This window comes from Electrophorus electricus, chromosome 15 (assembly GCF_013358815.1).
Source record: "Electrophorus electricus isolate fEleEle1 chromosome 15, fEleEle1.pri, whole genome shotgun sequence".
Classification (NCBI taxonomy): Eukaryota; Metazoa; Chordata; class Actinopteri; order Gymnotiformes; family Gymnotidae; genus Electrophorus; species Electrophorus electricus.
The window spans coordinates 5654937-5678452 of NC_049549.1; the positions used below are offsets into that span (position 1 = coordinate 5654937).

The 23516-nt window shown below is 40.6% G+C and overlaps 2 protein-coding genes across 5 annotated transcripts; both read left to right on the forward strand.

The window, feature by feature from the left end:
• Positions 1–32: 32 nt before the first annotated feature.
• On the forward strand, positions 33–12890 carry pla2g4aa (phospholipase A2, group IVAa (cytosolic, calcium-dependent)). Of its 4 annotated transcripts, none has more exons than XM_027027909.2 (20): positions 33–115; positions 661–856; positions 1074–1294; positions 1520–1641; positions 2659–2740; positions 2882–3030; positions 3175–3288; positions 3627–3664; positions 3788–3932; positions 4285–4421; positions 4691–4913; positions 6417–6531; positions 7476–7613; positions 8161–8250; positions 8926–8991; positions 9137–9376; positions 10073–10257; positions 10678–10867; positions 11399–11556; positions 11671–12890. In XM_027027909.2, exons 4-20 carry the CDS (start codon positions 1609–1611, stop codon positions 11818–11820), a joined length of 2253 nt encoding a protein of 750 aa, XP_026883710.2. In that variant the 5' UTR covers positions 33–115; positions 661–856; positions 1074–1294; positions 1520–1608; the 3' UTR covers positions 11821–12890. The 4 variants fall into 4 exon arrangements, with proteins under 4 accessions (XP_026883710.2, XP_026883735.2, XP_026883718.2 ...); XM_027027934.2 differs by having other exon boundaries at positions 1074–1183; XM_027027917.2 differs by lacking the exon at positions 1074–1294.
• A 1617-nt stretch (positions 12891–14507) lies between these two features.
• arpc5a (actin related protein 2/3 complex, subunit 5A) lies at positions 14508–18067 on the forward strand. The gene is made up of 4 exons (XM_027027481.2): positions 14508–14744; positions 15264–15336; positions 15493–15669; positions 16575–18067. Exons 1-4 carry the CDS (start codon positions 14605–14607, stop codon positions 16635–16637), a joined length of 453 nt encoding a protein of 150 aa, XP_026883282.1. The 5' UTR covers positions 14508–14604; the 3' UTR covers positions 16638–18067.
• The last annotated feature ends 5449 nt before the right edge of the window (positions 18068–23516 follow it).

The window sequence follows — 23516 nt, forward strand, 5'->3', positions numbered from 1 at the left end:
CACCGCCTCAATCATGGCTCATGTTTATTTAACAGCCTTTTCCTTTTTTGTTCTTTTCCGGAGCCGAATGGTCACAACAAACCTACTGATGTCGTTGTTGCTGACGATAAGGATGGTGAGTGTTTCCAACGCTTTAGAATTTTAAATGGGGAAAAATAACGTAAAGCAAAATTTTGATCGCCCTCTGCTGGACTAGATAGTATGATAACGTTATCATGAGAAGCAGTTCACTGGGCAACAAAATTAAAACTTTTTTGCTTTCCAAACCAAAATAGGTGGACCTTATAGTACGTTTTACGTTGAACAATTTAGAAATAATTGTTCTATTTCGTATTTTTAGGTGACAAGACAATTGCGTTTGACATTAATTCTATATTACTTATTCATAAATAAATATAAATATATGTATTTTTTCCATAGAAACGGGATGTTTTGGAGAGAGCTCCTTTCTTAATTTGTAGTATTTGTATTACATATATTAAAAAACGTATTTGGCCTATCAAACAAACTATAGTTTTCCATTTTCTTGTTTTCATTTTAAAGAAAATTTCAGTACTGTGACAGTTTGCTGTTACGCATAAAATGGATCGAAAATAATCACACAGCTACATCAGGGATAAATTATACCATTATTGACTGCTTCTGTTATTTTTCATGGAGCCATGTGATATGCAGATGTGAAACCACATAATGTATTTGGAGGAAAACCAGGGGCGTGCACCGACCGAAGGCAGGCGGAAAAGTAGCTGCTCCTATTTCTTTTCTCCTGTCTGCCTCGACTACGAAAAAGTTTTTGCGAAAGAGGCCAAAGTGGAGCGCTGCCGGTTGTCGGACATGCTTCTTACCTACGGTAAAGGTAAGGTTTCTCGCGTTACATTTTAGCTGAACAGTGTATACATGTCATGCAAACCAGATGTCTGTAACCACTAGGTCGACCAACTGTTAGTGTTGTAATAATTTATTTCTAGTCCTTAAATTTCACATCCAACAGACATTAGTCGCTATTAAGCTATGCTCTTCACAATAAAAAAAAGTTACACTACAACTTTCTTTTTTTTTACTTTTCTCAACAGTTACTTTACAGAAACGCGCGATGTCGTGGACAAGTGTCCTGTAATGATCTTTTCGAGACGGGGGGACCGGTTTGGTGTTCGTTTTCTATCACCGAGTTGTCGGCCCTACTGTAAATATTCCAGGCCCCATAAGTTCCGCAGTGAAACCCGAGGCTGATGTAGAGAGCAGCAGCGAATGCTCTCCCTGTTAAATGTCGGAAGATATCGTTAGGCAACTAAATGTGGGTGTCTTTAGATGCACAGAAACGGTCTGTTCGATTTACGTGTTTTGTGCTATACTCTGTGTGTGTGTGTGTGTGTGTGTGTGTGTGTGTGTGTGTGTGTGTGTGTGTGTGTGTGTGTGTGTGTGTGTGTGTGAGAGAGAGAGAGAGAGAGAGAGAGAGAGAGAGAGAGAGAGATGGGAAGAGAATTTGTTAAAATCAGATTATTTTCTCTGTGTTCTGTAGAACTGACAGATGCTTCTCAGGACAAACATGAGAGGCTTTCCTGACCTCTAAAGCTGTTTCCTCACTGTGAGCGTTCCCTTACTAACAGAATGTCCTCCATAGATCCCCATCAATTTATTATAGTAAGTGCTGGTATTTAAATTGGTCATAGTTATTAAAGGCTTTGTCAAGTCTGATTACACTTGACAGTGATTTTGCTTTTTACAAAAAAATCTTTACAGAAATATGAATGCATATTTATTATGTATTTTTGTACACTGAATCCAAATATGTTTTCAGAATTTTTCTATCACCCAAAGATTCTTGTGCTAGTATGCTCATATGTCATTATGTATAGTATGGAAAAGCAATACCAAGGAATGTGGATACCATCTATGTTGGCAGACTACTGCTGGACATTGAAGAGGGATGTTGCTGAGGCCAAATATAGACAAAACATTGTTCATTTTAGAATTGCATTTGTACACAATTTAAGTGTAATAACAGACTTGTTTATTAATAAGTAATAGATAATGTAAAAATGTGCATATGTGATAGAAAAAAACATATTTGGTATAAAAATTCTAAAAATGGATTCAAATTCAGCGTAAATGTACTATAAGGTATTGGGAAACAAACAAAAAAAAAGTTAAACTTTTGGTGCCCAGAGGTAATATTGAGTATTTCAGTGAATATTTGTTGTTTTGGGTTAAAACCACCAGTATCAGGTTAATCATGTTCCAGTGACTAGAAAGAAAGATGACTAATAGGTAGAATATTTGCCTTCCATCCAGTTTTTTTATTGAACTGGTTCAGCATTACAGGAACTTTCCTGTGAAAACAGTGGTTTCCTGGCATTGTTTTGCAAGACACCAGTTTGTAACAGTTTTAATCTTGTCTATTGTAGAAAGAGTTATATGCAAGTGTTTATAGTATACACACTCACAAATGAAGCTATAACTCACTAACAAGCCAAGGTGCCAGTACGGCTTGATAAGTGAATTCTTATATGAGCATATTAAGTCTAATCTTCTTCCACTCGCAACTGTACAATGTATGACAGTATATTTTACAGCAGTTTGATGTTGTTGTATTTTTCAGGCATTACTTTTTAGAGGGTAAATCATTGCTCACTAATATCAGTGTTTTTGCTTTGACAGGTAGAACATCAGTATTCTCATAAATTCAGAGTGACTGTAGTGAAAGCAGAGAATGTCACTAAAGGAGCACTTGGGGACTTGCGTAAGTATACACATCTTTTTTGTATAGTCCATTACTTAGATATTTTGCAGTAATGTGAATGATTTAGCATGTTGTGTGTGTGTGTGTGTGTGTGTGTGTGTGTGTGTGTGTGTGTGTGTGTGTGTGCGCATGCGCATGCAGTTGACACGCCGGACCCATATGTGGAGCTGTCAGTCCCAACAGCTCCAGAGTCTAGAAAAAGAACACGTCACATAGACAATGACATCAATCCTAAATGGAACGAGACATTTGAATTCCTTCTGGACCCCCAACAAGAGAATGTGCTGGAGGTGGGCAGTTTCTGTTGAAGTCAGTGTGATGAAGATGACCAGCTTCTGATCACTTGATTTAATGTGGATTTGCAGTGATTTAAATGATTTAGTAAAGTAGATGATGTTGTGGTCTCCAACATATTCTCACTTTTCTCCTTTTAGATGACATTAATGGATGCTAACTATGTCATGGATGAGACTCTTGGCACAGTTACTTATTGTATCGACAAACTCAAAGTGGGGCAGGCAGAGATGGTTACGTTCTCTATTGGCAAGGTAGGCTACAAAGAGGTCAATGGGCAGACAGGATTTTAAATGCTTGGCATGCTGGATCCTTCTAAGGTTAGGATTTCAGTAGAGGGTTGTGCTTTACAAAGAACATGCAGTTTGAACATGAAATTGAACAAGGCATCAGACACAGCAAGATATTTTCTCATATATATGTATGTGTGTGTGTGTTTGTATTTATATATATGTGTGTGTGTGTGTATATATATATATATATATATATATATATATATATATATATATATATATATATATATATATATATATATATATATATATATATATATATATATATAAAACATTTATTTTTGTATTTTTTTTATCAGACCACCAAGGTGTACCTAGAGATGTGTCTCGAAGTGTGGTAAGTCCATCATAATGCATCATAATCTTTTCCATCTTCGCTTAGCATGGCCCATATGGACCATGGCCTTGTATAAAACAGACCTTCGGTTAGATTGTTAACGGCTGTCGGCATGTGCTTTAGTACGTCCACAGACCTACGATTCAGCATGACCCTGTGCGAGCAGGAGAAGTTCTATAGGCAGAAGCGCCGGGACAGGGTCATGCTCGGCATAAAGAAGCTCTTCAATATGGAGAACCCACGCTTCCTGCCCGCAGCTCCCAAAGAGGTGACCTCAGACCACACGCCAGTTTCTGTCTACCTGTCATTCGCAAGTGGCACCATTTTTAACTTGTTCTGGCACCTTAAATACCACAAAAAGTGCTAATGTCATGGTATGTAAAATGCCTTAAGGTGGGCACAAGTACAATTAAAATACAGAATTATTAAAGCATTATATACAGTACATACAGTACTATGTGATGTATATAATGCAATATATAACATATAGTTTGCATTATGTATCATATATGTTACACAGTATCTATCACCCAGCTCCATCATTAATTCTGGCTCTTATCACAGGATGACACCTTGTATTTGTCAGGACTCTGTCTTACTGTATTTCTCGTTGTGCCCAGGTTCCGACGATTGCCATAGTGGGATCTGGCGGTGGATTCCGAGCCATGGTTGGCTTCTCTGGGGTGATGAAGGCCCTGTACGAGTCAGGGGTGCTGGAATGTGCTACCTACGTGGCTGGACTATCTGGATCCACATGGTGTGTGTTTTAGTGACCTAAAGGGTTAGAGAGCATATATTGACATTCGGTGATTTATAGATATGTATAGCTCATAAAGAGAAGAGGAAGTCACAACCTCTCATACTAAGGAGGTGCATACTGTACTATTAGTGTAACCACTGTCTGTGGTTGTGTAGATTAATTTCTCTCTCCAGCATACACTCTCTTACTAGAGCATGACAAACCAGATCAGGCCAAGTGGCATGTATGGAAGCATGCAGTCTGACTATTTGTGGGTGCTTGTACAGGTACATGTCCACACTATACTCACACCCTGAGTTCCCAGCCAAAGGTCCCAAAGAGATCAACCAGGAGCTGATGAAGAGTGTAAGCAGCAGTCCCTTCAAGCTGCTGCTCCCTCTGCACATCAAGCGCTACATCAAAGCCCTGTGGAAGAAGAAGGCAGGCGGCCAGCCGGTCACCTTCACCGACATCTTTGGCATGCTGATCGGAGAGACGCTCATACCTGGGGTGAGACTTGCATGCATGCACTTATGCATGCTCACACACACACACACACATACACACAGATTATATCTATGCATGAATGCACATGCACACGGTGTACATATGTGATGGGTTTGGGGAGAGTGTTCATGTGCTGTATCTGTATTCAAGTTGCTGGAGTACAAAGAGTGCTGTGTACACTGTTAATCTATGAATGACGTACCCTGATGCAAATGCCCTTGCCCTGGAATACCTTTCATGTGGCTCTCAAATATATTACTAGACAGAAGGTGTTTGCCTCCGTACTCCGTTGCCTTTAAGAAAGTTGTTGGCAAACGTGTTGGTCTTGGGTAGATATTTCGCAAAAAAACACATTCATAAACCATGCAGACAAAAGACAGTAATAATTATGGAACTGACAACTGCATGAATAAACCTCAGATTGCTGAATATCTCTTGCCATGGGATTACATTTATCATTTGCTGCTTTAGTGCTCTGCACAAATGAATGATTGGGTAAAACATGATTAGAGTGACAGCCAGCAACACCAGCTGGAAAGTGTTACAACATGGGTGGGAATCCAGGGGGTGTGTTTTATAGCTTCACTCGCAGCTGTTTTGCAGCGCTAGGTATGTTCCTGTGCAAAGCCTGCAGCCGGGCTCCTTTTGACCATTTGGTTCGTTGACTGCCATTGCTATACACAGCTGACATTCCATCTTTCTCATGCTAACTATGAACATCAGATTGAAAGTCTTCTGCATTAGAAAATCTGCATTGTTCATTTGTTTATAATGATTACAGCCTAATTGTTTTAATGGAAATCTCATATCTGGAGCTTGGAAGCTGAGTGCCACGACAAACATCTTCTCATACGGCATCTGGAAACAACGCAGAGGGGGCACACCCTTAATATGGCTGAATGAAACCACCTGACGAGCAGGCGTTTTAGTCAAAGTTAAAACAGCATTCCTTTACTCTTTCCATCCAAAGAAAGTGGCTACTTGCAGAGATTCATTTACAAATGTATAAAGCAATGATGATTTACCCAGTATTTCTGTCTTAGCCTGAGGCAGTTGAGACTACATACCAACTATTTATGCCATAAACTGTATACAGTTAATATGTTTATACAATTGGATTTTCATGCTGTGATGTTTTTTGAGATCATTTAGGTGTGCAAATCACTATGTCATACAGGCCTATTAATAATTTCTGTCCCTTGAATTCGCCCATCTTAAAACGACACAGAGCATGCTTAATGCTGGTGTGTGGCAAAGGAAACCAGGGATAAGTAAATTAAAAACACCTTCCTCTGCTCTGACATGTTCCAACAAGCTTTCAGGTCTTTGGGAACTTCCTTTAGAATTATAAATCAAGAAGTCAAAAAGGGTCAGGCTGGTTCTAGCTATGGTATAAATGCAAGACTTTTAAAATTGGAGTTTCAAGATGTAGAAGTCATGATATGTATGTGTGTGTGTGTGTGTGGGTGTGTGTGTGTGTTGCGGGGGGGTGGGGGGGTGTTACAGCGGATGGACACAAAACTGAGCTCCATGCAGGAGAAGATCAATGACGGCCAGATCCCCCTGCCACTGTATACCTGCCTCCATGTCAAACCCAACGTGTCTGAGCTCATGTTTGCTGGTAACACCAACTTACTTGCGTAACACACCGAAACCACGTCTTTGTATTGCATTCATGTTTGCATTTATTATTAATGATAATGTGCACAAAAAAGCATTGTGCAGAGAATGTGCAGGGTAACATTGTCTGCAGATCCTCTATGGTTTCACATTCAAATTTCCATAATCATCACAGTGCTATAAACTGAAGTAACACATGCCTTCACCAGATTATTTGTGTCATACACAGATCATAAATAAGCTGTGTTTATCTGTACTTTAATTAAAACTGCCAAACCCAGTAACAAGTTGACATCCTTCTCTGAAGTGTATATGCTGCAGCGGACAGCAGCTCAAAGCCAAAGTGGCGTGGTGAAATAGTCAGTATTGTTTGGAACATTTTACACTTGGGCCTACCTCAGCCATCGCAGAGACTCAAACAAGCTATATTTGCCTGGATTTGTTTAGAGCTGGTGCGGTTATGTAAAACCTTCTGATGGCTACAAGAGTAACGATCGACCTGTTTCGGGGGCGGTACCATGTTGCCTCCACCATCTATTATGGAAAACCTATTTTTAGGAAGGTAGTTTGTCAGACACAACAATAAAGTTGATTGTTAGGCAATATTCAATTCATATCAAGTGATTTGTGCTGTATTATATCCTTTTGACTGTAACAAAGGTATTCAGCTCTAGCCCTATGGACCCGCTGCCCTGTACGGTTTCATGTTTCCTATTCACACCTGATCCAGATCAAGAAGAGCTTGATTTTTTAGCTACTGAGCTGGGGGGGTCGAACAGGGAAGAGTTGGGAGTGTTTGTGTAACGGGGCAGAGAAAACTGGAAACCATGCACAGCAGCACGTCCACAGGACTGGAGACCCCTGAACTGGAATTGATGTCATTGAGCAAACATTACTGCCTCCCACTGCAAGCATGTACATGCCTGACGCGCTTCCCCATGACAGACTGGGTGGAGTTCAGTCCGTATGAGATTGGCATGGCCAAGTATGGCACCTTCATGGCTCCTGAACTCTTTGGCTGCAAGTTCTTTATGGGCAGTGTGGTGAAGAAGTATGAGGAGAACCCCCTGCACTTCCTCATGGGTAAGGGGCCGGCCCACATCATTCTCATGTTGCCAAGCCCCCAAACCATAGCCTCATGTAGTTTGTTGGTATTTGTGCCAAGAAATTTTGAAACTCAAGACAAAGAGAACATTTACATGCAATTTATTATGATTAGTTATGGACACACTGGTTATATTTAACCAGAGACACTTTGCTGCTGTAGGTGCATTTCAACTTTAATTCCACATAGACAGAGAGAGAGAGAGCTGTAATTATAAACAGCCCACAGTACTAGATAGTTCTCCTGTTACCATGGACAAAATAAAGTTGTTGAAATCTGCCTTGAAGGCTCCCACGACCTGATAGTGTTTGGTCTAGTCAGTCTGCCATACGTACATAAGTCAGGCTTAACTTGTGCATTCCTATGACGGCAATTGATATGAATCAGATGCTCTATGAGACTTTAGGTTCCATATATTACAGTATTACACATTGTCACCGTCTTAGACAGCCTTTATGACACCCCTCAGTACAGCACAGGAAGTCATAAAAGTTGCTGTGAACTTGGTATGAATGTGTGTTTTAGGTGTGTGGGGGAGTGCTTTCTCCATCCTGTTCAACCGAGTGCTGGGGGTGAAGGAGTCCGCTGGCACAAGCACCATGGAGGAGGAGCTTGGTAAGGGGCAGTCTCAACAAGGGCTCTTATCTCTTCAGAGGTTAACTCGCTTTTTGGCACACTGGAAGAGCGTATCTCTGAGAGGGCAAGCAGTGATGGGCAGTGGTCCGTATGAGGTCAAAGCCGGGTACATACACCTGAGTTCCCACAAAATGCTCTCACATGCAATTACTTGCTGCCAGCCATCCAGAATGGAATTTATAGCATCGAGTCCAGTGCCCATTGTACTGAACATGCTGAAAGGAAGGGCCATGCAGTAACCCCACTGTGTCTTTCCTTCATGTTTCCTGGCAGTGAACTACTTGTGTCAGTTACACAGAAATGACTAACACATAGTGCTGTTTGTGAATAAACAGTACTTTACACCAGCCTGAGTCAGATATCAGTCTGATAACAACTTCCCCTCTGATGATAATAGACAAATATACTACAGGACATAAAGCCAATCTAAAGGCCATCAAGAAACTGCTTAGACAGAAAAACTGCTTAGACGCACAAATGTACACAAATATATACAAATGTTCATGTTGATGTACCAAAGCATGCTGTATGAATTGCAACTGAGTTTTCGTGAAAATGTGCCATTTCCCCAGGCAAGTGGCTAATTGCAGAGTTGCATGAAACCTTGCAAACATACTGTCGATGTTCATTTGGCCATCTGTCTCTCATTTTTAGAGCAGATTAAACCAGAGCACATTGTTGGAAATGACACCACCGATAACGAGGAGGAACCACACAGGGGTGCACTGTTCTTACACTTCACTAAATTACTTACCTGGCATCACACACACACTCACACACACACACACACACACACACACACAACCATCTGTATCATGTTTCTCATTGCCTTTCTTTCGCTATCTTTGCCCAAAACACCCCACAGTGGGCACAGAAAGCGTAGAGGTGGAAGACGAGAGACAGCGGCATGCCCAGGTAAGCTGGATGCAGCGCATGTTCACCTCCATGGTGGGAGACACGGCACTCTTCAACACCCGTGAGGGCCGTGCCGGCAAGGTGCACAACTTCATGCTGGGCCTGAACCTGAACTACACGGCGCCCATCACACCTGGCAGCTGCTTCATGCACCAGGTCTCTGTCGATGAGGAGGTGGACGCCGTGACAGGTGCGCCTACGCCAGCCCAGTGTGTTCCAGGGTTTGAACAGAGGGTCTGGTTTGTATGATCAGGGGTGGGCAGACTTGACACAGGACTCTCGGAGGACTAAGATACCAGAGCTGGTTTTCGGCACAGGATAGATCTAAGTTTAGCCTTGTAAGTTCCTGTACAGGTTCTGTCTGTCTTAACTGACAGTGAAAATAAAAGGCACCGTGGAGATTACATTCCTAGGAAAGGAAGTGAGAAGCTGTTGTCCCAGCAGAATGTATGAAATAAAGTAACACAAGTTCATCTGCATGCCAGTACACTCGTTCGTCTGCATGCCGCCACAGGTTTGGCCATGAAGCTGAAAGCTGGCGGTAGCTAGAGGCATGTCACATGATGTTTTGCATCACTATAAGCTTAACTGCCAGCTTCTGCTGTTTCTGCAGTAACACAGCACAACTAAAGATGAGCTCTGCTACAAAAAATGTGCAGATGGTTTATCAGGGGCATAGCCTGCTCTGAGATACTTACTTCAAGACCATTATTAAGACCAGCCATAAACATAATATAAAATAATGTTTCTAAAAAAGAGTCCCCCTTACCTGAATCTTATGGAACCCTGCACAAAGAACACAGTAACTTCTTTGATTTAAGTGTCAATTCATCACCTTATAAAATATAACTGAATGGCTCTTCCTGGATGTTGGTTCATTTGACAGATCCTGATGAATTTGAACGTATCTACGAGCCCCTGGATGTACGGAGTAAGAAGATTCACGTGGTGGATAGCGGCCTGACATTTAACCTGCCGTACCCCCTTATCCTGCGACCACAGCGGGGCGTTGACCTTATCATTTCCTTTGATTTCTCAGCAAGGCCCAGCGACTCTAGTCCACCCTTTAAGGTTGGTGCAAGCTGTAACTGTGTCAAAAGCTGCAGAAATGGAATTAGTTCAACAGAGGCACACTACCTTAAGTGTGCTCATAACAGACACAGTGACATTGATGTGAAGAGAAGCACTCTAACATAGAGACAAACTTATTGTCTAGTTTAAAATTATGTGCACATTGTTTGAATGGACCTGTTTTTACTTTTGAAATTAAGTGCATCAATGGTCACTGCACTGACTTAGCCACTTTATTTGAGGAACTGCTTATGTGTGATATATAAACCATGTAAGCTTCCTGTGTGTGCCCTCTGCATATTTAATATGGCCACACCTTTTAATTAGGCCGTTTTTTAATTCAACTTTTACTTTTACTGTCGTTTTATGTTTCAAGAAGATTACCTCTTGATATGGCTCTGTCTTTGGCATCTTTATCAGGAACTGCTGCTGGCGGAGAAATGGGCACGCATGAACAAACTTCCTTTCCCCAAAATAGACGTGAGGGTGTTTGACCGAGAAGGCCTGAAGGAGTGCTACGTTTTCAAGCCCAGGAAGGGGGACAAACACTGTCCCACTGTCATTCATTTTGTTCTGGCCAACATCCACTTCCGGGACTTCAAGGCCCCTGGTGAGCACATTGGTCGCTCTTAATGATAAAAGCCCCTGACATTTTACTGACTAATTTTAAAGCAATTTTTGGCACTTTTTTCACCAAGTATTGAAACATCTAACAGTAAGGACTCTTGGGGAGGAAGCATGAGTTCATAAATGTAAATAGAGCTTATCTGTGTGTTTCTGGAGTACTGGGGTACTTGGGGCCAAGTGAAAAACGTGTTGTTATAATATCACAGGATGTAGTTCTAAAAATTGATTTTGGAAGTACCTTTCATTCTGAAAACTTTTAATGTTAGCTGTTGTTACTTTGTTGTTTGTTGTTATGGCTTTAAAGCATACGAGCCAATGCCTTTGCAAAAGTGAATGCTTTGATACAGGTAGCTCTACAACAGCCTTGTCATTACTTATACAATTAAAAAAGAAGATGGGGGTGTATTCAAATATGTGTAAACACGTTTAATGAGTAGCGCAGCAGACAAGAAACTAATTCATCAATACACATGAAATATTTGATATTGGGTCTTCCTTGCCTTTTGCCTTGAAGGAGTACCCAGGCAGACAGACAAGGAGAAGGAATTTGCTGACTTTGACATATTTGATGATCCTGAGACTCCCTACTCCACATTCAACTTCCAGTACTCCAACCAGGCCTTTAAGCAGCTTCATGACCTCATGGAATTCAACACTCTCAACAATATAGAGGTCTGGCCATGTTTTCATCCACCAAGAGAAAGGAGTGTAACATTTTAGACTCGTTAAGATGTAACTGTCGCTGTGTTTCCTCTTTTCCTTTGATTTCTACGTATTGTTCTGCAGGTCATAAAAGATGCCATCAAAGAATGCATTCTACAGAGGCGGGAGAACCCATCCCAATGTCCGGCCTCCTTCTCGCTCAATGACATCGAAAACAAGAAGCTCCAAAAACGCAATCCAGGTGTCGCAAAAAAGGACACACTGAACAGATAGTAGGGAATACCAGACTGAAGAAGAGCTAAGGTCAGCCAGCAGTTGGACTTGGGTGTTGCGTCATTGGTTCAACGGTCAATACATTAAAATGTACATAACATGCACAATCAGATGCATTCCATTAAAACCCAGTATGATGGGGAAGTTTACTTTCCTGCTGTCTTTTGAACTGTCTCTGTGTGCTTTGGACAGACACTCTTGGGTTTGAAGAGATTTGCATCTCAGATTTCATCCTACTGATATGTTCTTTGTAGTCTTCCACAATCTACAAAGCCATCCTCTAGTTTGAAGTGGCATGCATTGCATTGAAAAGCTGTCTCAAGGCATGAGAGAGCTGTGCATTCTAAAGACAGTCAGAGGTGGGGTTTGGGCCTCAGAAGGCCCAAACCACAGCACGACAGTCACTGCCTGACACCCAGAGAACATTTCTGTTTATAACTAAAAAAAACACATCAAAAATTCATATTTGCCAACGTACAACTGTTAATGGAAGGTCACCAAGACAAACTGCGGGTTCAGTATAGCTCCATTGTGTGTGTGAACTGGATGCTGAAGAACATTAGTTATAAAGTTAATGGATACAGTTACCCAACGTCCACACCCCACCCCCAGGGATGGCAGTAATAAGAAGTGGAACTGAACACTGTGAGCACGGCCCCAAGTCTCTGCCCACTTTGGGATGGGTCGAAAGTGACTGCGTGATGTGGCATGCTGTGTGCACACCTCTTACAAATTCTTGTGCTTGTGGCATAGCGGAATGATGCATTTCATGCTCGGTTTTATGTTCCTACACAAACATTTCCATTATTACACTATTGCCATATGCTGACCGTCACATAGGATAAACTGAACACATTGCCAGGTGTTTGAGTCTGTGCTTGAAGAATATCAGTAGTGATTTCGTTGTTTCTTAAAACTGTATTTCGCTCATTCCCTTAGGAATGTTAATTAAAATTAAAAACTGTATGTAGTTAATGTAGAATACTTCTGAATGGTAGTTATACTTGTTAGTGTTATTTATATGTAGTAACCACATAATTAATTATATTTATGAATCATGTATAATATTATTTGTTAAGTTGTGTGTGAATTATTTGAAGCCTGTTTGTGATTTTATAATTATTTACATTTACAGCATTTAGCAGACTTGTAAGTTGCCCTGCATAAGAGTCTGCTAAGTGCTGTAAATGTAAATAAATATGAAATGCTTTGTGCTTTGAAGTGCTTTGTTATTTACTCATATAATACATCCTAGCCAGTAGAGTAGGTTAGAGTCCAATATACCAATGATCTAGAATACTGTAGAAATACAGGGATCAATGATGAAGCCTAGAGGTACACATTATTTCATGTTTATTTCATTCATTGAGCATATGAGCAGAACAACTCAGGTTTTCATATATCAAACACTTTTAACTGTATGGGTAATACTGGACACAGGTTAACATTAAGACTGATAAAATGAGCTTCAGAAAATTCTATTATAACAGCTTCACTGCAGTAGAACATATCACTTTGTCTATTATGGCAATATATGCACCACCCATTTCATTAGAAACAAAAGCCATTCATTGGCCGCTTCATTGTGTATATCTATCTTAAAATTTTCATTTTATAAATGTACAGGTACAAACTGTACCTCATTTGTTGCCATTAGAGAGTACTGGTAAGACACGCAAGAGTTTTTAACACATGGAAGTGGCCCTGCTGGTTTGAGAGTGGTTTGCCACCTGAAATTTGCCAACAGCAGACCTGTGGTGACAAACTGAAGAGTTTGAAGATGGCTACGACAAACGGCATGGCAACAGACACTGTATACTTGTTTTCAATAAAAACTTTTCATGGAGTCAGTCGGGTGTATCTAGACAAATTAACTAAAGGTGATTTTTGATGAGACTGATACGACTATCACAGAAGAAAGGGTCTCAAGTCATTGGTAGGTAACATGGCGCAGAGACTATGTAATAGGTTGTATAAATCGACCCTTCTCTAAGTATCGCCTCCTATAATTACTGTTGGTATGACTCAAAAACATTATGGAACAGTTCTGGACTATCAGATAGATGCAGACAGAAAGGACTACAATATGCACATTCACAATATAATTTGTCGGTGGAGAATGATAAATGAAGAGGACAATGGTAGATATAGGCCCCAACAATACTAACAATGAAATGCTATGTCTTTTCAAATTGAATAATACCGATATATTGATTTGTCTTATGTAGTTATGAACCACTATGCCAACCTTTTTTTGATGACTCCAGCATCTTGTAACGTCAGCACAGTGGTGCCTATCGATGAATTCTATGACACGGAGAGAGAAAACAAGTAATTTCGTTTCTGCGAGAGAGGTTTAACATCTCTAACTTTAACATCTTGTAATCTTTAGCGATTACAGCTCCATTAAGGGAGGGTATGACCTTAGCATGGCAAGATAGCCTGGTAAGACTAGGTTACTCTTAGCTGTGCAGCTAGCTAGTTAATTGTTTTATTATTTGTGAACTTTTAAAATTCGCGAACCTGACCAATTTTGTAGGGCCCTAGCAATGTAACGTTTCACGGGAGCGTGAACAAAGCAATTTGGCTCCACCTAGCGGCCAATTTGGTGTGATACATGGAATGAACGCCGTACGGCCACCACCACTAGTGGCGCTCTACGCGGAAGTAATTGCGGAAGCACCCAGACGGAAAGAAGAGTCGACTTGTTCCTGAAAAGTGCCGGAGGCCCGGTCTTAGCTTTCAATTTTTGTAAGGTTTTTAGGATTTTTAAATCATTTGAACATGTCTAAGAATACGGTGTCTGACCGCTTTAGAAAGGTAGATGTGGACGAATACGACGAGAACAAGTTTGTCGACGAAGAAGACGGCGGAGAAAACCAAATAGGTCCGGATGAGGCTGAGGTGGATTCTCTAATAAGACAATATCCTTTTTGTTCATTGTTGTTTGACTCATCCGATTTGCACTTGCTGTGCTGAGAACGGCTTGCCATTTTGGTTAAATTGTTGTATACTTAGTTAAGTCCGTCATTAAAAGCCTAACCACTGACAGCGCGTAGACACGATGGGTGTGGTATCTGTCGTTTGCGTTAAGTCAGTGATCGTTCTCATTCATTGGATTCTCTTAACTAATTGCGCTGCAGCAATCAGTACTGCAGATCTTCTGGCGTTGCAGCCGTTTGAATGTAGATGTTTTATTAAAGTATAAAAAATAAAATAGGTTAGCAATTCTGATGCTTCTGCAGGAAGACTTCCGCAGTCCTGCAGGCATGTATCTAAAGTTTGTTTCAAACGACACGGCAGCTAGGCCGCTGTAGCATTGCTGTGTTTCAGTAATATGTGTATATAACTACGTTATAACTGTCGTCAGTGTTGTGTTTATAACTACGTGATACCTTCAGTTAAGCAGCATCTTTTAGAACGGTTTCCTTAGCGCTGCACACAGGAAACCTGATGGGGGCGCTTCAGGCGGTGCTGAAAAACCCACCAATCAACACCAAGAACCAGAACGTCAAGGTCAGTTACCTCTAATTAAGTCAGACTGCAGATTGATAAACATAACCTGAACCTAGTACCCATTCAAATTTGTGATAACGTCTCTTAATTTTATGTATACATTGCATGTACATTCGTGTTGCACGTTTGCAGTAGCTCATTTATACATGCATGCAGGACCGCGCTGAGGGCCTTGTCCTAAAAGTCCTCACGGCTTTTAAGAGTAGCGACATAGAAAAGGCGGTGCAATCTCTGGATAAAACTAAAGTGGACCTCCTCATGAAGTACATCTACAAAGGCTTCGAACGGCCCTCGGAGAACAGCAGTGCAGTCCTGCTCCAGTGGCATGAAAAGGTACTTTGAGTGTCTGCAGAAATTAGTTATTTTGTTGTAAAATGAGCATGACTGTATTGAGTGAGCAAAACTGAAAGAGTACAAAACAATACTAATACAATATACTATTACAATACTAATAATGATACTATTACTACTACTATTAAGGATACTATTATAATACTAATATTAAGCAATCAAATGTAGTGGGGGTGGGAGATCACTAAGCATCGCACAAGGTTAATGTGACATTAAATGGGGGTTCAACATATAACATTTGATAATTGAATGATTTCTAGGCACCTCCATTTTTTCACATCAATTGCTTAACCCCAACCAAATTACATCATTTTTAATGTCTTTAAAAGGTTTGTAGATTCTAATTAATCTAATTAATCCTAGCAGTGTGCTAGGCTAATGTATTTTGCTACATGGAAAGTAGTTTTGTTGTGCTAATTATGTAGAGAACAGGTGTGACATTTGTCATTACCTTGACATAACCATATACAATTTTATGGAAGGAAGGAACGCAAGAACAAGTGGCAGTCGCTCAGAACTCAATATAATCATTATAAGAAGCATGCATTTTCAGAAAGCAGAGGTTTTCGAGGTATTTTCTTTCAAGCAGACACAAAATACATGCGTGTTATTCATCAGCTGTAGTGTTTGGTGTGTTCAAGTATAAAATACACACAGCCGACAATGGGCAACAGTGAGCTGACAGAATGCGTATGAGTTGCTTGTAGTCGGTATCGGTGTGTTCCTAGTCTTAGTTCTTCAGATGTGATTTTAGGTGAACTTCCCCTTTAAGATAAATTGTTTTTTAAATTGTTACTTTGAATAACAAAGTTTTTTTTGTAGCTGAAAGTATTAGTGCTCTTTGTGTGTGTGCGTGCGTGTGTGTGTGTGCACGCATGTGCATGCAGGCTCTTTCAGCAGGTGGTGTGGGCTCCATCGTCCGAGTGCTCACAGCTAGGAAAACCGTGTAATTCTTGCCATACCATCATCTGGGCAGCGCTGGCACAGGGATTGGCTGGTACAACCCCCTCCCCCAGCACTGGACCCCTGACTACACTGTGGAGGACTTCCAGTCTAATGCTATTTTTGCTCCTTCTCTCTCTCTTTCACCCTCCTGTTATACTCCTCCCATATTTGGGTTACTCACATTCCTGCAGTGACAACAAAGCAGAGCAGCTCAGATTTGTAAACATATTGAATAGTCAGAGGGAATGCAGTGGTACTATACAGTCAAGGACCCCAGCTGCTCCAGTTCTCAAATTGCTTACAACCCAATGGACTCTTGAAATGGCTTCAGTTATACTAAAAGGTATATGCGATAGGGCTGACTGTGGACTGTTGTGTTGTTTTTCCACCGTGTCATGTAAAATGAAAAACCATACAGTCTGATGCTATTAAATTACATTTTCACAGGGGTCACTTTACACTAGTGCTTCTCAGATGGGGCAAAGCACCCCAAAGTGGTTTCTCCAATTCAATCACATCTAACTGTATTCCACCTGTCATGCTTAATGGCCTACTCATAAGCTTTTCTTTGTTTATGTTGCCAAAAACAGGCCAGTTTCCCAGACATGAATTAAGCCTACACAGACTAAACTGCAGTGCTACTGTTCCTTTCCTGTAGTCTAGACTAAGACTAAATATGTGATTAGGAAGCTGATCCTCCTTGACTATAGCTATAGATTTTGGTGTTATTCTTTCTGCCAAGGTTTTGACTGTGTTAGTGGCAATCTGTTCCTTAGGAATGCTAATTTAGAATCAGTTCATTTTTTCTCTTCAAAAGACCAAAACTGATTCAAGATCAGCATTTAAGACATTTGATCATTATAGGCCAGAGAATATTGTCCAGAATGATGACCAGTTTTATGTGCATCGTGCTCTATTATAATGTCATAATTATTGAACAGCAACAAGTCTAAGTTTCACTTATTTGTTAGGACAGAGGTTTTCATCATTGGCCATAATTTACATCAGAGCATGCAGTGTGTGTGTGTGTGTGTGTGTGTGTGTGTGTGTGTGTGTGTGTGTGTGTGTGTGTGTGTGTGTGTGTGTGTGTGTGTGTGTGTAAAATTGTGTTTACTTTGAAATTCCTCAAAAGTACTGTACTATATGCTGTAGCTAAACATTCCTATCCCAAGTCTGTATTACCAAGGAATGTAAATGCTGTTTTTAGCAGCACAGTACAACCTTGCTCAAGTGTTTTGAACAAGCCATAACTGAACCAACTGAGGTGGCCACATCCATCTGATTCTAATTGTGAGTTGGGGTATGAGACTTTGGGGTGGTGCATATAACCCATTTGATCAAGTGCAAATTTAACAAATTAGTTTACCAACTGCCTTATGAAATACTCCTTTTATAATGTGTGGTCCATTTGGAAGCAATAAAAGTTATAACAAGCTGTTTTTGTGTATTTTTAAGCAGCTACTTAGGTGAAAGAAATTTAATCGAGTAGTGTAACAGAACAAGAGTTTTAACATGCACTGCCAGTTACAACTAACAAATTAAACTATAGTGTAGTAAGAATTCTTCTGAGATTTTGTTCATGAGCTCCAAAGTCATAAATCCATGTTGAATGAAACACAGAAAGGCACATCAGAACATGTAAAAACAAGCTACATGTAACAACAGTTTATAGCAGCAAGATATTTCTCCATATAGATGCCAATAGATCTGACTTAACTAAAAGTGGTTATGAACACCAAGAAGGGTAATGGTCAAAACTGTATACTGTTGGGTTTAGGTTTACAATGCAAAAGTCTTATGACAACATTAATAGGTAGATTCATCTTTTTTCAACCAATACCTTATTGCTGTGGTTTGGCTGTTTTTGTCTTCGGTTGCTCTGCAGTGTATTTTTTTCCCTGGACATTTGACTTCTAATCAGAAGGTTGCCAGTTGAAGCCCCACCACTGCCCAGTTACCACTGTTGGGACAATAAGCAAGGCCCTTAATCCTCAATTGCTCAAAGTTGCGCTCAGCCATGATTGTAAGTCGCTATGGATAAATACTGTAAATATAAAGTTACTTTATTTGCATTTTGAAATGATGGGGGAGGGGAAACTTACGGTTTAAAAATAGCAGACCTTTTAACAGATAATAACTGAAGATTTGGATGCAAGCCTTTATGCCAATTAGCAAATAAATAGATTAGTTCTCTCCGATACTGACAAACACATCAGTAATGTCATAAAATGTCATTGTGCACCATCTCCAGGTGTTCTACATCTGGATTCCTGTCCTTAACTGCTGAGGTTTAATCTCCTTCTGAAACCTTGCAACTCTGCCCATTTTCCATATCCTCTGGGCCTTCCCCGGGGTCTACTCTGCACTCTCTTGTCTGTTTCTGCAGTACCAGAATCACCCTGTGCTGCTTTGGTGTCTCTGTCCATCAGCGTCTGAGTTTCATAACTTTCTGAAAACTCATTACTTGCCCCATTTTCCACCAAAGCCCGCCGGGGTCGACCCAGGGGTCGGCTGTGTGCCTTCTTGCCTGCTCTTGTGGGGCCGGAGTCATCCTGCAAGTTCCCATGAAGGGCCTCAGCACTGTGGTAACGCTGCATGTGGCTTTTAAGGCTTACATTGTGATTGAAGCGCCTGTCGCACGGCTTACACCTGTAGGGCTTCTCCCCCGTGTGTGAGACTTCAGGTGGCCTTTCTGGCTGAATGTGCACATGCACACACAGCACCGAAAAGGCTTCTCCCCTGTGTGCACAAGCTCGTGCCTCTCCAGCTTGTCGATGTGAGCAAAACCCTTACCGCATGCCTTGCACGTGTACTTCCAGGGCCCCCGATGGCTCCTGGCATGCTGATTGCGTTTGTCAATGTCATCGAACCTCTGGGCAGTCTGGACAGCTGTATGGCTCATGCTTCTTTTGGTGTGTCTGCTTGTGCTCCAGTTTGGCGGGCCTGTTCGGGAAAGGCTTAAGGCAGTATTTGCACGGATGCACAGAGTTGCCGTGCAGCATGCGGGCATGCACCTTTAGGCCCTTCGTACTGGAGAATCTTTTCTCGCAGGCCAGACAAGTGAACAGCTTTGTCTTGTGCTCGCACACGTGCTGCTTCCAGCCATTGGCCTCCGTGGGCCTGCTGACAAACAGACTGCACTCTGAGCACAACACATACTGCCGCAACCCTGCCTCCTCTGCATTACGCCGATTGATGGCGAGGTTAACGAAGTACTCCTCATCTGTGGATGGGTCGGAGCTTTCGGAATCTGCCATGGCTTCTTGTGCTGGTGACTCCCACTCATCTAAGCTGTCCTGATTATTCTTCTTTCTCCTATTCTTCTCTTTCTCTTCTTCCGCTGGACTTTCATAGTCCTCATCACTCCATACATCATCCGAGGATAAAGTCACTTCCACCTCCTCCTAGGGAAGATTCAGTGTGGACTATTAGTTTTACAACTCAGGTTAGTTTCTGTGGCTGAATGTTCAGCTGGTTCCTCTAGGTTCATTTGTGTGCCAAATCATAATATCACTCATATTATTAATACATTCATCTACTTCCACCACTCTCTGTTCAGTGCAGACACATGAGGTAGTGATTGGTTGAGACCTTCATCATTCACCAGTTCTAAGGCTGTGCCCACAAGTGAAGTAACACCAGTGCAGGTACACTGTTGGTTGTCATTTTTTTCTGTCTTCCAGGGGAATGAATGAAAAGAGATCTGGCCAAACAAAGTGGCTATACTTACGAAGTTGGGTTCATGCTCTTCCTTGGACATAGAGTGCGTAGAGGCCAGAATCTAGAGGAAAAACACTATTGATCAAAAATTAAATGGCTTGTAGTTTTACAACTAAAAATACTCTTGCAGTATATGGCAGTCAAACTGGAGAAAGCTATGCAACTTTTTCATTAATTAAACCCACACTCCATAACACTCAAAGATATAAAAGTACAGTTAGCAATGAATATCTAATATCACCTTTGTCAATAATTGGTGTCTATGAGGAACACAAGTCACTTATATATGAACTAGCAGAGAAAATGTGGGATTATTTATTAGTCTCCTGGTCTCCATCATGGCGCGCCATGCACCCAGCCCATGGACACACCAATGTTGTCTATTTTTGGCCAACTCACCACTGTGCTCTTTGTTTTGCCTCACTATAAAGACATTCCAAACTTGCACCCATTACAGTCTCCATTAAGTGAGACCATGTGCACATGTGCATAAATACAGCCTTGTCTTATTAACCCAAGCCACATCACCAGTTGGTCTTTGCCTAGGAGGTATCATTAAAAATGCATAACGGCCACTTTGGATGATCTACCAGACATGGGGACCGATTCATATTCAAGGCATACATACTTATGTCTCATAAAAATAGACTTCAGACTAAGCAGAAATGGCTCGTGAACATTCTGAGTCTTTTATTCACAAAATGTCAAACTCAGAAGATATGCATAGGCAAATAATTTTCTTTGTTCAGAGCTGCCAACTGAAGCAATTTAGTGCAACATAATCACTGAAAAAAAATGCAGTATGAGAATCAATCCTCCTGGGTGTTGATGTCACAAATACTACATTATTTTACCCATTATTATTTCTAGTTTTGCAAGTGTTTAGCCTACTATTTAGCTGAAAACTTGATCAGAATACATTCCTTGTACATGTGATGAGGAAACCGCACTCAAATGCAGCAGTGTGGTACTGTATATACTTAGATCAGTTTGCAGAAGTCATTATATCTGTATAAAAACACATCTAACAATAGTATAATTCATAGGATGTTTGCTGTGGAGACTTGGTAGAGTGGTACTTATGCACCACGGGTCTCGTATCCTAGAATTACACCTTACTTTGTAAACCTTGTATCCCAGAATGATCTCTTATCTCAGAATTATCCCTTTCTCAAAATTATCCCATATCCATTAATTATCCCCTATCACAAAATAAACGAGACCTTACAAATCTCAACATTATGAGGTAGTATCTCAAAATAATAACGGCATTGAAATAATCAGATTGAACCTCAAAGTAAGGAAATAGAGATTAATTTTATAATGATGAACATTTCAACATTAGGTGTTAGATTTTTTTAAGTAGCGTAAATGAACTTCGATATTATTTACGTCTTCGATATTGTGGCTCAGTAAAAAAAAACAAGGTAACGGTAGCGCACGAGCTGGAGTGCAACCAATTTTCATTGACCCGGAATGCATTGCGCCCGTAAAGGAATGGCGGCCCCTGTAGGTCAAAATGTGTATTAAACGTTGAAGATTTGTTAATAATAAAAATTTATTTCTAATAATATATTTTAGTGGGGGGGGGGCGCAATTATAGAGTATTAAGGGCTACGCTCAATTCTCGGGGTTTCCTTTAAAATCTAACCTTAACACCGGCTCTAACCTTAACTTCAAACTAAACCCAATTCTAAATTCAACTCCACAGCTTTTGCAAAACGGCTTAATCATTCATTGACGAGCGTTTTGGTGTGAAATGCGGCTTTCTAGAAAAATTAGGAGACGTCGAAAGCATTTATTGGTTCAAAGCTTTAATGGCTCTAAAAGCTTCCGTTATTACACAAAATGCTTATAAATACGTTGCTTGATGCGTGATACTTTGTTTTGCGATAGTTTTGTTATAAGATTTGGTCTAAACGTGTTTTGGTATAAAGTTTTACTCACGGATTACTTCCGTGTTGCCCCAAAATCCTATTTTCAACTGAGATTATTGCGCGCTGTCAGTAATTGCGTGGCCTACTTTCTATAGTCTAATGGCTATAGATTATGGCTAATGGCTACTGATTTATTTCATTCAAACGTTCCTTACCTTGATTACAGTTTCTTTGGTTGGTAACAGAACAGAGGGAATATCAGTTTTTTTTAGCAGCCGGAATTTGGAGAAATCCGTTTAGCATTTTTTCACTGGTGTCGAATAGTTGTCGGTGAAGTGGTCACTACAAACCCTAGATTTGTAGAGCTGTTCGACTTAAGTATTTGCGTTTAGTTTCAAAATAAATAAAATGGCTACATTTGTAGTGTAAACATCATGACGTGTGGTTCCCAATCCTATTGTTAATATTACTGTAAGTTTCTGCAAAACAGGGCTTTTCACTCCAAATAGCTCTTAATAACTTTGTTTACATCTAAATGATGAGGAAACGTTGCCATTTAATCTTGTTGAGAAGAGGTTCAACCTGAGGTTCAACCGGTAGTTTCTTTACAAATTGTGCACCTGTATAGCTACAGGGACAATCAAAAATAATGTAACCAATTATTTAGCTAGTGGAAAAGTAAATAGTGTTTATGAAAAATGTAATTTTGCAACATTTTGCAGATGTTTTTTACCTATAACTTTCAGCTAAGGAAAATCACCAAAATGTTCCTCGTACCTGCGAAAACATTTTAAAAGTTCACTTTTCCCATATTTGAGCCTATCTAGGACGAGGTCTAGACATCAAACAATTTATATTAATTGCTCGAATAATCTGTTAGAACGAAATAAAAGTTGAAAACTAAAACCGCTCCCCCAGTCCCGTTGGACTGCATTCGATTGCCACTACACCTGTACACGAACAAATAAATATAGGTTAGCTGGACGTTCTGCACCCAACAAAACAGACACAGCGAAACTGGACAGAAAACTAAGTTATAAAATAGCTTCTTAATGTCAATCAAGAACAAACGTACCTCCAAAGACTGTACCTCTGTTTTTTGCAATGTCCCGGTCCATGGAAAAACAGTAGGTACAACTCCAGGGTTCAAACGGTCCCCGCTGTAGTCCGCTACCTTGAAGTGGTCATTGCAGACCCTCAAAGATTTGTGTCTTATTAGCTAGATATATGTATCATCCTCATCGTCATATACAATCTAAAACTGGGGGTTTTGTCCCGCCTCCAGCG

Coding starts and splice junctions, on each gene's coding strand:
- arpc5a (XM_027027481.2), top strand. CDS start 14,605: ATGTCTAAGAATACGGTGTCTGACCGCTTTAGAAAGGTAGATGTGGAC. Junction 14,745..15,263: donor GTGGATTCTCTAATAAGACA/ATATCCTTTTTG, acceptor AGCGCTGCACAC/AGGAAACCTGATGGGGGCGC. Junction 15,670..16,574: donor TGCTCCAGTGGCATGAAAAG/GTACTTTGAGTG, acceptor ATGTGCATGCAG/GCTCTTTCAGCAGGTGGTGT.
- pla2g4aa (XM_027027909.2), top strand. CDS start 1,609: ATGTCCTCCATAGATCCCCATCAATTTATTATA. Junction 3,933..4,284: donor TGCCCGCAGCTCCCAAAGAG/GTGACCTCAGAC, acceptor CGTTGTGCCCAG/GTTCCGACGATTGCCATAGT. Junction 4,914..6,416: donor GAGAGACGCTCATACCTGGG/GTGAGACTTGCA, acceptor GGGGTGTTACAG/CGGATGGACACAAAACTGAG.